This window comes from Ovis aries, chromosome 12 (genome assembly GCF_016772045.2).
Source record: "Ovis aries strain OAR_USU_Benz2616 breed Rambouillet chromosome 12, ARS-UI_Ramb_v3.0, whole genome shotgun sequence".
Taxonomy (NCBI): Eukaryota; Metazoa; Chordata; class Mammalia; order Artiodactyla; family Bovidae; genus Ovis; species Ovis aries.
In genome coordinates, this window is record NC_056065.1 from 46700889 (window position 1) to 46714165 (window position 13277).

At 46.9% G+C, this 13277-nt stretch overlaps 1 protein-coding gene across 4 annotated transcripts in view; it reads left to right on the forward strand.

Annotated features, from left to right (window-relative positions):
* NPHP4 (nephrocystin 4) overlaps positions 1-13277 on the forward strand; it is a 149125-nt gene that overhangs the window by 37720 nt on the left and 98128 nt on the right. For all 4 annotated transcript variants that reach the window (XM_042257350.1, XM_042257351.1, XM_042257352.1 and 1 more), the window contains exons 8-10: positions 5215-5351; positions 8350-8531; positions 9189-9315. In XM_042257350.1, the coding sequence (XP_042113284.1) occupies positions 5215-5351; positions 8350-8531; positions 9189-9315 (446 nt within the window). The remainder of the gene's footprint in view (positions 1-5214; positions 5352-8349; positions 8532-9188; positions 9316-13277) is intronic.

The following is a 13277-nucleotide window of genomic DNA, read 5'->3' on the forward strand; positions in this document are numbered from 1 at the left end:
CCAGCCCCTGGCAGCCCCCAGTCTACATTCTGTCTTGGAATTTGATGACTTTCAGCACCTCATATAAATGGAATTATGCAGTACTTGTCTTTTTGTGACTGCTCATGTCACTCAGCGTAACGTCATCAAGTTTCACCCATGTTGTAACATGCGTCTGCCGGGGTCCAGCCCCGGTGGATCCAGGGAATTCGAAGGGTGGACGGCGTCGGCGTGGAAAGACTTGTTTATTTATTAATGAAAGATTAGATTAAGAAACTATAGTGTAGTAAGAAGATTAAGTGGAGGAAGAGGGCTGAATAGCTTGGTTTACGCGGAAGGCCAATAAAATTCCAGACAAGGAATTTGCACCATCTACGTTGGGCCACCGGCGCCCGCTTGAATATCTAAGGGTGCCTCGCCTTAAGCTCCCTTTCTCGCGGGTCTTAACAGCCGGGGCAAGTAAGTAGACCTGGCGAGCCTCCGCGCCCCAGGTGGAGATTCAGCCTGAAGTTAAAGTAAAGAGCAGAGAGAGGGAAAGAAGAGAGAAGAAGAAAGAGAGGGAGAGAGACACGGGGGGAGCCAGAGCCCCAAGAAACCAGGCCGGGAGACTAGTTAGAGAAGCTGGTCCAAGAAGCTGGCCCCCGGCCCCTGGCCCCGGGAAGCTGGCCCCATCCTTTATTGTTCAGAAGGCCCTTTATACTTTTGATAAAACACAGAGATCAATGGGTAACACAAGATTATGTAGCGTTCGCAGCTCAGGCTCTTTCTATACATCATTTGGTATACAAAAGGTCTCAGGTGATTAACATTATCTTCTGGCCAAGAGGCTTGTTAACACTTTTTGGCTCTCTTCCTTAATGAATGTTAATCTTGTTTCCCCTGGAAGTGTTTTTCTTTAATCTACATCTCCTTAAAGCATTAACATTAAAGTTACATCTCTATAGAACAAAGGTGCAGTGGGATATAACAAAGAAGGTACTTAACTCAAAGATCTAATGTTGCTAACACAAGGTCTACTACTTGTTTTTCTAACTATATCTACAACTAAAGGATGTGAAAATTTGGCAGCAAATATTGACTCAACAAATGAAACCTTTAATCAGTCCTAAAAAGATTTTGACTCCTCGGAAGCTCCTACATTCCTAGGATGTTTTAAGCTTCCTGTGCCTCCTGCGGTCAGGAGGCCTCAAACAATCACACAGCGCAGCTGTAGGAGTCCTGCAGGCAGGCTAGAAAGCCATCAGAGGGTTTTTTGGATTGAAACACTCTTTCAAATGCAGAAGACTAAAGCCCTGAATTGACTTTTTCCAGAAAATGTCAGAAGAGTGGAAAAGCAGAGCACAAAAGCCGGCAGATTTTTGTTGGGGTACATGCTTAGGAATTTCCAGAGGGGTCCCTGAAGTCTGAGCACGCCTTGCGTATGTCAGCTTCCTTCCTCATGACCTTGTCACGGGCGGGATTCCTCACACTGGCTTCCGGCATGCGTCAGAATCTCCTTCCTCTTTGAAAGTGAAAGTGAAAGTGTGAGTCGCTCAGTCATGTCCGACTCTCTGGAACCCTGTGGCCTGTGGCCCGCCAGGCTCCTCTGTCCATGGGATTCCCCAGGCAAGAATACTGCCGTGGGCTGTCATTCCCTTCTCCAGGAGATCTTCCCACCCCAGGGACTGAACTTGGGTGTCCTGCATTGCAGGTGGATTCTTCACCTTCTGAGCCACCAGGGAAGAATGATACTGTGCTGTGTGGATGGACCACAGTTTGTCTGTCTTTCTTTCACTTCTTGATGGGCATTGGGTTGTTTCCACCTTTTGTCTACTGTGGATAAGGATACCTGTACTTTTAAATTGGGTCTGATTCATCAACTGACCTGCTTTAAACACTTAAAAATATGATGAAAGGAGTACATAAACTTTCTCAGAAGTATCAAACCTTAGTGTGTATTTGTGATGGGAAAGGTATAAAAAACCATAAAGAGGGAAATAAAGTAATATGTGATTACTGTCTTTAGACATACATGTATAGGCCACCGTCAAAAAAGTACAAATGATAAATGCTGGAGAAGATACGGAAAAAAGGGAGCCCTCTTATACTGTTGGTGAGAATGTAAATTGATGCAGCCACTGTGGAAAACAGTATGGAGGTTCCTCAGAAAACTAAAAATAGAGTTACTACATGATCTGGCAATCCCACTCCTGGGTGTATATCTGGAAAAGATGAAAACTCTAGTTGGAAAGGATATATCACCCCAGTGTTCACTGCAGCACTATTTACAATAGCCAAGACATGGAAGCAACCTAAATGTCCATCAACAGATGAATGGATAAAGAGGATATGGTATAAAAAAATATAATGGGATATTACTCAGCCACAAAAAGGATGAAATAATGCCATTGGCAGCAACATGGATGAACCTAGAGATGATCACACTCAGTGAAGTAGAACAGAGAAAGACAAATGTCATATGACTTTCCTTATATGTGAAATCTAAAAAAATGATACAAATGAACTTGTTTATAAAACAGAAATAGACTCACAGACATGGAAAACAGACTTATGGTTAGCAGAGGGGAAAGCTGGGGGAGGCATAAATTGGGAATTTGGGATTAAAAAATATACACTGCTGTATATAAAATAGAGAAGCAACAAGGACCTACTGTACAGCCTAGGAAACCATTCAATATCTGGTGATGATGTATGATGGAAAAGAATCTGCAAATATGTATATATATCTGAATCACTTTGCTGTGACTCAGATATATGTGTTGAATCACAGTGAATTACTCTGGAAACACTGAAAATCAATTATGCTTCAGTCAAAAAAAAAAAACAAGAACAGAGTACTGCTCCAAGAAAAAAGATATATGTGCATACATGCAAATGTATCAGTTCAGTTCAGTCACTCAGTTGTATCTGACTCCTTGTGACCCCATGGACTATAGCACGTCAGGCTTCCCTGTCAGACACCAACTCCCAGACCTTGCTCAAACTCATGTTCATCGAGTCTGTGATGCCAGCCAACCATCTCATCCTCTGTCATCCCCTTCTGTCGGTGATGCCATACAACCATCTTATCCTGTCATCCCCTTTTCCTTCTGTCTTCAGTCTTTCCCAGCGTCAAGGTCTTTTTCAGTGAGTAAGTTCATCGCATCAAGTGGTCAAAGTATTGTAGCTTCAGCTTCAGCATCAGTCCTTCCAGTGAATATTCTGGACTGATTTCCTGGTTTGATCTCCTTGCAGTCCAAAGGACTCTCAAGAGTCTTCTCCGATACCATAGTTCAAATGCATCAATTCTTTGATGCTCAGCTTTCTTTATGGTCCAACTCTTACATCCATACATGACTACTGAAAAAACCATAGCTTTTGGACCTTTGTTGGCAAAGTAATGTCTCAAAATGCATATATTTTAAGTAATCTTGTCATCAAATGGACTAATAATATGCAGTTTTATATGTTGTTATATATTGTTCTTTTCACCTACAATGTCATGATTATTTTTTGATTATTGAATATTCTTTTTTGTTTGTTTTTATTTCCTTCTTTCTTTTTTTGTTTTTGTTTTTTTAAATTTCCTTTTAAATAATCTCTGACAATATGATTTTTTTCTCATTTTATATGGATGAGCAAGAGATTATTTAACATTCTTGTATTCTTGAACATCTGGTGGTTTCTTACTTTTGTCTGTTATAAATAATGTTCTAATGAGTATTCTTGCAAATAAAGCTTTGCTTCCATCTTTGATTATTTAGAGTCAGACACGACTGAGTGACTGAACTCTTAACTCTTGATTATTTTGCTAAATAGATTCAAAAGTGGCATTGCTGGGGCAGAAGGTGGATATGGATTTCTTTTTCAAACGTTAAGCTTTTTAATTTGTCTTGAGATATAGCCGATTAGCCATGCTGTGGCAGTTTCAGTGAACAGTGAAGGGACTCAGCCACATGCATACACGTATCTGTTCTCTCCCACACCCCGTCCCATTCGGGGTGCCACATGGCACTGAGCAGACTTCCCTGTGCCCTACAGTAGGTCCTTGTTGGCTATGCATAGGTATATTTTTAAGGCTCTTGATGCACTCTAAGTTACAGAGACAGCTGCCTCTCAGCTGCACTGACTGATAACCTTCCAGTAAGATAGTGTTCTTTCCGGCATAGTTTCATCAGCACTGCGTCTCACATCAATTGTTATTTTTAAGCTTTGGAATTGGGCTTTTAAAATCTAAGACTTTGTACCTCAATATTTAAATAGTCATAAAAGTTTAGGAAGAGACAGAGAAGACCAGAACCAGAGAGATGGCACAGAGGGGGATGTAAAGGGGCAGACGCCCCCTGGGAGTGTATTTGTGGGGGCTGGCTTTGCCTTCTTCTTACTGTGGTGGCCTTTGTTCCAGGGCCTGTGGAGAAGCCTCTCCAAACAGGTGTGATGCTCCCCTCTCGAGGCTGGGTTTCCACTCACCTTCTCGGCGTGGGCGCTGGGCTGAATGCCACAGGCCTCCCTCCCTTTCTGTCCTCACCCTCATGGAGCTCACGGTCTGGGTGCTTCTCGATAGGGATGGGACTTCCCTCTCATATTCCCAGCCCAGCCTTTGTTTCTGCTTATCGCTGCGCCATGCTCACACGTGTGTCTGAGTGTTTCCACATATTTCTGGGTGTCGTTTCTGTCGCTGAGTTGCTCAGTCGTTTCTGACTCTTGGGACCTCATGGACTGTAGCCTACCAGGCTCCTCTGTCCATGGGATTTCCCAGGGAAGAATATTGGAGCGGGTTGCCATTTCCTCCTTGAAGCGGATCTTTCTTACCCAGGGATCGAATTCACGTCTCTTGCTTCTCCTGCATTCCAGGTGGATTCTTTATTCCTGAGCCACTGAGGAAGCCCATAGTTGAGAGTAAGCATAAGGAAATGAGAAATGACACAGTTGGCTGTGCTCTCGCTGGACAGGAAGCCGTGGGGAAGGGAACAGATGTCACCCTGCCTCTGGCAGCCTGTGTGCCCTCGATAGCTGAGTTAGGAAATTTGTTCCTGGAGGACGTTTGGGGAGGAATTTGGACCAAATAAAATTTGCACTCATTTGATCTGTTTAGCATCTGGGCTTGGGCTGACAGGGCCTCCGGCTCTGAGTCCATCTGAGCGATGCCCACGCCTTCTTCTTGGTGCTCAGCCCTTGGCCTGAAGCCCTGTGGGCGAAAGGGCCCTCCAGTGGTTGTGTTTCAACGGGTCATCCATCTGAGCCTCTCGTGTCCAGGAGATGCCCTCCGGAAGCCCCGCCTGCAGAAGCCTCTGACGTGCTACCTGGATGATCTGTTCTTCACGCTGTATCCCTCGCTGGAGAAGTTTGAGGAAGAGCTTCTGGAACTCGTTATCAGCGATTGCTTCCGGGAGGTACAGTCCAGGGTTGGGGAATTTAGTCTGAACAGTGGGGAGGGAACACCAGGCAGACTGGGAGATGCTGGCCTCCTGAGCCCCCTCTGTGGGCGATCGCAGTGATGCCCCTGTTTCTGTCTTCTTGTCTCTTTGTGCCTAACGAGGGGCACTAGCCCATTGTCTTAACTTCACTGCTGAGAGGGTGCTATTAAGCTGAGACATTAATCAACATTCACTCTGACATATCTTAGGGGCTTCCCTCGTGGTGCAGTGGTAAAGAATTAACCTGCCCATGCAGAAGACACGAGTTTGATCCCTGGGTCAGGAAGATCCCCTGGAGTAGGAAATGGCAACCCACTCTAATATTCTTGCCTGGAAAATCCCATGGACAGAGGAGCCTGGCAGGCTATAGTCCATAGAGTCACAAAGAGTCGGACGCAACTGAGCGACTAACACACACACACACACACACACACACACATTAATGTATCTTATGTGTGTGCTAGTTGCTCAGTCCTGTACAATTCCATGCAATCCCATGGACTGTAGCCCGCCAGGCTCCTCTTTCTATGGGATTCTTCAGGCCAGAATATTGGAGTCAATTGCCATGCCCTCCTCCAGGGGATCTTCCCAACTCAGGGGTTGAACCTGGGTCTTCTGCATTGCAGGTGGACTCTACTGTCTGAGCCACCAGGGAAGACCTAATGTATCTTAATCAGTCCTCATTTAAAAGTAAGTTAAATCAACAGATGAGCTTAGGGAAACCTGTAAACTAGTCTACATTTACAAGGGACATTTTCAGAGTACATGAGGATATTTCCAAGGAGATGACTATAAATTGCAACCACTTTGGCTCACTGAAGTGGTTTTCTGGGAGGGGCACTTCCCCAGAAGGGCACTTCCCCTGGGCACTGCCCAGGTCTGCCTGCCTGCGTGACACCTTGTCCCTACATGGGCCCATGTACACATGGCCCACTCTCCCATGTATTCCTTATCTAGATCCTTGGCACAATCCCTCTCAGGCTTCAGTCTTCGATCTGCTGTCCTGCCCAGCCGCCCTGCCAGAGCTGCGGGCAGCGCCCCCATCCCACTGCCCAGAGAGCTCTCTGGGGCATCAGCCTGCTTTGTTTCTCTGGGTGCTTGGCCATGGAGAGGACCTGGTACCCTTGCCTGTTAACTGGGGGACTCGCAGTCCCTGTCTGGAGTATTTGCACCAGGAGGACACTGCACAACACTGCACCTGATGTGCCCCAACAGTTGGCGTGTTGTTTAGCCACTAAGTTGTGTCTGACTCTGCGACCCCATGGACTGCAGCATGCTAGGCTCCCCTGTCCTCAGCACCTCCTGGAGTTTGCTCAGATTCATGTCCATTGAGTTGTTATTTGTGAGGATGAATGATTCAGTCACCTGGCACCCATCCTGAAGTTAGCAAACTATGAAGCTTGCAAATGATTAATTGCATGCACACACAAATATGTGTTCATGCATGAATAAGGTGGAATTTTTTAAAAGATGGGCTCTTTTTTTTTTTCTGCTCTCTACCCATTCTACTCCAATATTTTGGCCACCTGATGTGAAGAGCCGATTCATTGGAAAAGACCCTGATGCTGGGAAAGATTGAAGGCAGGAGAAGAAGAGGGCTACAGAAGATGAGATGGTTGGATGGCATCACCAGCTCAATGGACATGAGTTTAAGCAAATGCCAGGAGATGGTGAAGGGCAGGGAAGCCTGGAATGCTGTAGTCCACGGGGTCACAAAGAGTCAGACATGACTTAGCGACTGAACAACAACCCATTCTTGAAACTGTAGCTCCATGTAACATAGTCCCACAAGAAACAGAAATGCAAAGCAGAGAGTTGAAACAACGGCAAACATTTTCTTGGTGTAGTTCCTGCTGTTTTCCTGTTGCTCAGAGTAGATTGTCTGTGACTACTGAGATGTTTAAGGGTATCATTGTTGAATTTTATATGTTTCCATGAAGATCACTTTATTACATATTTCTACTCTCTTTGTATTTTTGTTCCCATTCAGTCAGAAGATACTGTTTCTGTCCCTGTTTTATTCTCATTACTCAAAGTCTAATGGGCTGTATTTGGGTCAGTTCAGCAAGATTAATGAGCAATGAAGAAAACTCAAAAATTCAGGGATCATTTTGCACCAATCACATAATTTAATAAACAATAATAGCCTGGAAGAATATCCTTGCCCATTTGTTAGCATGCCTGTACATTTTTTTGTTAAGATGAAACACTTTAATATCCAGAGATCACTTTGGGGCAGATTCCATTTTTATTGGATTATGATTACTGCTGCCCCCATCCACCCCAAGTCTCAGGTGTCTGAGTCGGGGGAGGACAGAGGTGTTGACACTCTCTGTGTTCAGCCTCTAGGCACCTCCGTCGTTGCATCATTGCCTGCCCTTGACTTTGGGGGCCCCTACACCCCAGAGCTCCAGATTCTGTTGGAGGAGCCGGGTCACCTTGTTGCTAGTTTGCTGCATCTTGAGAATCATAGCTCAGCCTTGGAAAGTGAGAATTAGCTGATTTGAGAATCTAGGGGGCGATTCCTCTATGAGGTGATGCTATTTGAGGAACCCCCAAAGGACCAAGAAAGTGTCCTAAGGCCAACCCACCCTGATCGGATGGTACTTAACTAAGCTCCTTGGGCGGGCTTCCCTGGTGGCTCAGATGGCAAAGAATCCACCTGCAATGCAGGTGACCCAGGTTTGATCCCTGGATTGGGAAGATCCCCTGGAGAAAGGAATGGCAACCCACTTCAGTATTCTTGCCTGGGAAATCCCATGGACAGAGGAGCCTGCCGGGCTGCAGTCCATGGGATTGTGAAGAGTTGGACATGACTGAGTGGCTAACACTCTATCATATTTTCACTAAGCTCTATCTGGTCTGGAATGTCTGACACCTCTAGCTTTGTCTCCCTGTCGACCTCTCCGCTGGGGGCTTTTCTGGTGAGCTCCTGCCCCTGCTCTGCGCCGGCCTCATTCTTTGCTGTTCCTAGGCTGGCAGCCCGCTGGATGTCGGCGCCCTGGAGATCCTGGAGCGGCGTCTGTGTGTGGGCGTGCACAATGGGTTGGGCTTTGTGCAGCGGCCACAGGTCCTTGTGCTGGTGCCCGAGCTGGAGGTGGCCTTGACACGCTCTGCCAGCTTCAGCCGGAAGGTTGGCTCCTCTTCCAAGGCCAGGTATCTCCCCTGGGCCCCAGGTCCAGCCCTCTGTGGAGTTGGGCATTAGGGGTGGGCACCCAACCAGGGATCAAAGTGAAAGGCCATCATGAGGGATGCACTCTCCCACCTGAGTTCTTCCCCGGTGCTGCTGTTTCCTCCTGCTCCATCATCTGGTCCACAGCAGACCTCAGCATCCTGTGGTCGGAAAGATCTTGTTTTTCTGCCTTGATGGTTTTGGGGTTAGTGTTACAGATGCTTCCAGCTGTGGAGCCCTCACATGCTTCCCTCCAGAAGTGTCCTGTGACCCTCACGTGACGGGGAACCAGAGGGCAGGAAGTTCTGCTGCTAGGTTCAGCCCGGGCTCCTCAGATCACCATCAGAGACATCCCCCAGGGGTGCCACACGTGAGGCTGGGTAGAAGCCGGCAGAGACCCTCTGTCCTCCCATCCCCAGTGCTGGCAGTTTGGCTAAGTGTTGATTGCGGCACCTGAAAAACGCTCTGGTTTGGGACATTACCTTCTGGCCAAACGCCCAGAAGAGCACAGGGACACTGCTCAGGGGGACCCATGCAGCAGCAACACCAGGGGCCCCAGGGCCCGAGCTGATGAGGGGTGCTGGGTGCTGGGCAGCGGGAGCCACCGCCTGACTCACCCCTTCTCTATGTGATCCGCCCAGCTCTGGAAACCAGGCTCTGGTCCTGAGAAGCCGGCTCCGACTCCCTGAGATGGTCCGTCACCCTGCGTTCGCCATTGTCTTCCAGCTGGAGTACGTGTTTAACAACCCCTCGGGGGCGGATGGCAACGTAAGAACCACTGGGTTCCCACCTAGTGATGGGCTCCATGCACGGAGGATAAGCATAGTCACCATTAATATTCTTTTGGTTAAAAGCAGTATAATTATTATTAACGGTGTGGATAACAAGCATGGAACATGATTAGAAATCAGTTCTTTCTGGTGATAGCTCTGTTCTGATCATTTCCTTCTTTATGGAAACAGTATGTTCTGCTGGCAGATGGTGTGAATAGTTCAGAAGGCAGCAGGCTTCACGATAGCATTAATTCTAATTATTAAATCAATAATTATTTTGAAAAATGAGGCCATTTTAGTACATTTTTCAAATGATATGAAGGGTAGTAAAGCTTGAATCTGCACAAGAGATGGATATTTCCTTTGAGTGGACCTTGTATGTGCCTGTCTCAGAACCAAGAGCAAGAATTTATAGGATTCAGTTGGAGAAAAGGTAACAAAGAGACATCATTTACATCACTGATACAGATTTTTGGGAAAATCCAAACCATGCTATTCTTAAGATTCAGGTTTTTGTTTGAAGAAGCAAATATCATTATTTATTTATTTAAAAAATTTTTTCAAACTTTGATATTGGAGTACAGTTGATTAACAATGTTGTGATAGTTCCAGTTGGACATTGAAGGGACTCAACCGTACACATACATGTATCCATTCTCCCCCAAACTCCCCTCCATCCAGGCTGCCACGTGACACTGAGCAAAGTTCCCTGTGCTATCCAGTAGGTCCTTGTTGGCTTTCCATTTTAAATATAGCAGTGTGGACATGTCGATCCCAAACTCCCTAACTCTTTCCTCCATTCTTCCCCTCTGGCAACCGTAAGTTCATCCTCTAAGCCTGTGAGTCTGTCTCTGTTTTGTAATTAAGCTCATTTGTATCATTTCTTTTTAGATTCCACATATAGGGGATGTCATATCTTCCCCTTCTCTAACTTACTTTTCACTCTGGTGTGACCATCTCTAGGTCCATCCATGTGGCTACTAGTGGTATTATTTCATTCTTTTTATGGCTGAGTAGTATTCCGTTGTATATGTGCACCACATCTTCTTTATCCATTCCTCCGTCAGTGGACATTTATGCTGCTTCCTTGTCTTGGCTATCGTAAATAGTCCCTCAAAGAACACTGGTGTTTGTGTATGTCCTTTTGGACTAAGTTTTTCTCCGGGTATATGCCCAAGAGTGGGATTGCAGGGTCATATGGTAGTGGTAGTAGTGTTAGTCGCTCAGTTGTGTCCAACTTTTTGCGACGCCATGGACTGCAGCCCATAAGGCTCCTCTGTCCTTGGGATTCTCCAGGCAAGAATACTGGAGTGGGTAGCCGTTCCCTTCTCCAGGGTATCTCCTTGACCCAGGGATTGAACTCGGCTGTCCTGCATTGCAGGCAGATTCTTTACCATGTGAGCCACCAGGGAAATGTGTGATAGCCCTACTGAAAAAGAAAAGATCATTTAACAAGCAAATTAAGAATAAAAAAAGGCCACAAGATGCCTTCTGTGGTGGTCAGTCTGCCTGCGTCACTGCGCAGCTGATGGAAAGACAGGGGACAGAGGGTGATTCTGGGGGGCCTTCGGAAGGAGAATGGGGTGTCGGCACAGCTGCCATATTAGTTCCTGGTCCCCTCTGATGTCTGTTCCTTGTTGTGTATCAGGTGAGCTGACCCAGAGGCAGGTGTTCTGAGGGCAGCCGGACGAGTGATCTCTGTTGTTCTCACAAAGCTGTTGTTTCCAGCTCTGCTTTTCTTTCTTTGTTTCCAGAAGTTTCAGCCAAAATGCAATTCTGTGCAGATAAGCTTGTCTGCATGGGGTGGGCAGAATGGTCTTTGTGTGGGACTACAGCAGGAGGTAGGGGCTTCAGGGACTTCCCCACCCTGGGGAGGGGCAGGGTACCCCTGCTGTCTTACGCATGGGCTGGGGCTGATGCAGACGGAACCCCTGGAGGAGCAGCAGGCCTGGTGCCTCCATGGGGGGCTCCATGTCGCTCGCCACTCATTTACATGTAGATCGTGTCCCCTCGAGAATATTAATTATGATCCACTTGCTATTATAAAGTTCACGTGCTGAAACTGATATGACTTACCTGACACTTGATTATTATTATTTTTTAACTCTTCATTGAAATGCTCACTGGCTGGCAGGTGGGTCTGCCACGCGTTGTTGCATCGTGGAGCTCTTAGAACGTGGCTTGTAATAGCTCATCAATTCTTTTTGATGTGGAGGTTTATCTTAACATGGAATATTGGATTCCATTTTACTGTCATCAAGTGTACTTTCTTCAGTGTAATCTGGAGAGGAAATGTTCTGGCGTCTGAAATGATTTTCTGCACAAATTACTTGCTGCGTGAAGCAGCGAGTACGGGGTTAGCATTCCAGTGGTGATCGCTGACTCAGGCATTCCCGTCACGACCAAACTTAGAGCAAACTTAGATGTAGCGGAGAAGACAGCCCTGCTGCTGCTGGCCTGGGCTCTCGTTCCCTCCCCCAGGCGTGTCCCCAGAGGGAACGTGGTCACAGGGGCTTGGGCAAGGTCAGGGCTCGGCCTTGGAGGGGCGGGTCGCTGCCGGCTTGCTCCTGCTTCTCCTCAGAGTCTATAATGGAGTGTGTTTTCGGGTGCATTCAGCCTGCAAATCCCTTTTTCCGTTTTCTTTCATTTTAAAAAGCTCTGTGGACATTCCAAGTGTCAACAAAAGCAGTGTTGTTGTTCAGTTGATAAGTCGTGTCTGACTCGGTGACCCCCTGGACTGCAGCAGCACGCCAGGCTGTTCTGTCCTTCACTTATCTCCCGAAGTTTGCTCAGATTCATGTCCATTAAATTGGTGATGCCATCCAACCATCCCACTCTCTGCTGCCCTTTTTTACTCTTGCCTTCAGTCTTTCCCTGGTGGCTCAGACGGTAAAGCATCTGCCTATAATGCGGGAGACCCGGGTTTGATCCCTGGGTCAGGAAGATCCCTTGGAGAGGGAAATGGCAACCCACTCCAGTACTCTTGCCTGGAAAATCCTATGGGTGGAAGAACCTGGTAGGCTACAGTTCATGGGGTCGCAAAGAGTCGGACACGACGGGTGAGTGACTTCACTATCACTATCAGCCTTTCCCAGCATCAGGGTCTTTTCCAATGAGTCAGCTCTTTGCATCAGGTGGCCAAAGTACTGGAGCTTCAGCTTCAGCATCAGTATGATTTTGTGGGGAACACAGACATTCAGTCCATGACATCACGTAAATGCTAAAACATGTTTTGATGTAGTTAAATGTATTGGTCTCTTCTTCTCTTGCATCTGGGTTTTGAGTCATAGTGAAAAAGCCTTTCCCTGCTCCTGTAGAAGAATTCATCCATGTGTTCTCCTAGTAGAGGCGGTTTCCATTTTTATGTTTAGGTCGCCTTTGTGGTGTGAGGAATAGGTCTAATTTCATCTTTGTACAGTGGCTGTCCAGTTGTAGCATCAAGTAAGTTGATGCTACTTATTATAAGTCCTTTGTGCCCAGTGATTTTAGCTTCTCTCAGTCATACATGAGATCTCTGTTTACACTTGGAGGAGGAAATGGCTGCCCACTCCATTACTCTTGCCTGGAAAATCTCATGGACAGAGGAGCCTGGCGGGCTACAGTCCGTAGGGTCGCAAAGAGTCGGGCACAACTGAGGGACTGAGCACACACACACTCCCCTGCTCCTAGACCACTGCTCTGCCTGGGGCCGCTCTGTCTGTTCTGTGCTGGGAGTATAGTGTGGTGGTGGGGGCCCTGCGGCTGCTGGGTCACTCGCTGGTGTGGCAACCTGCAGCCCCTCCCCTTCACGGCTCCTGTAGCTCTGCCCACATTTGCTTTCCCCAGAGAACCTCAGTATCAACAGGTCCAGCTCCATAAAGAGAGTTTACTGATGTTTTTTGGAATTTTTTAGAATCGACATGTTGTGGAAGTTGTGATGTCATAACTGGGAAGAAGGGAAGTCTTTCTGCTTGTCCA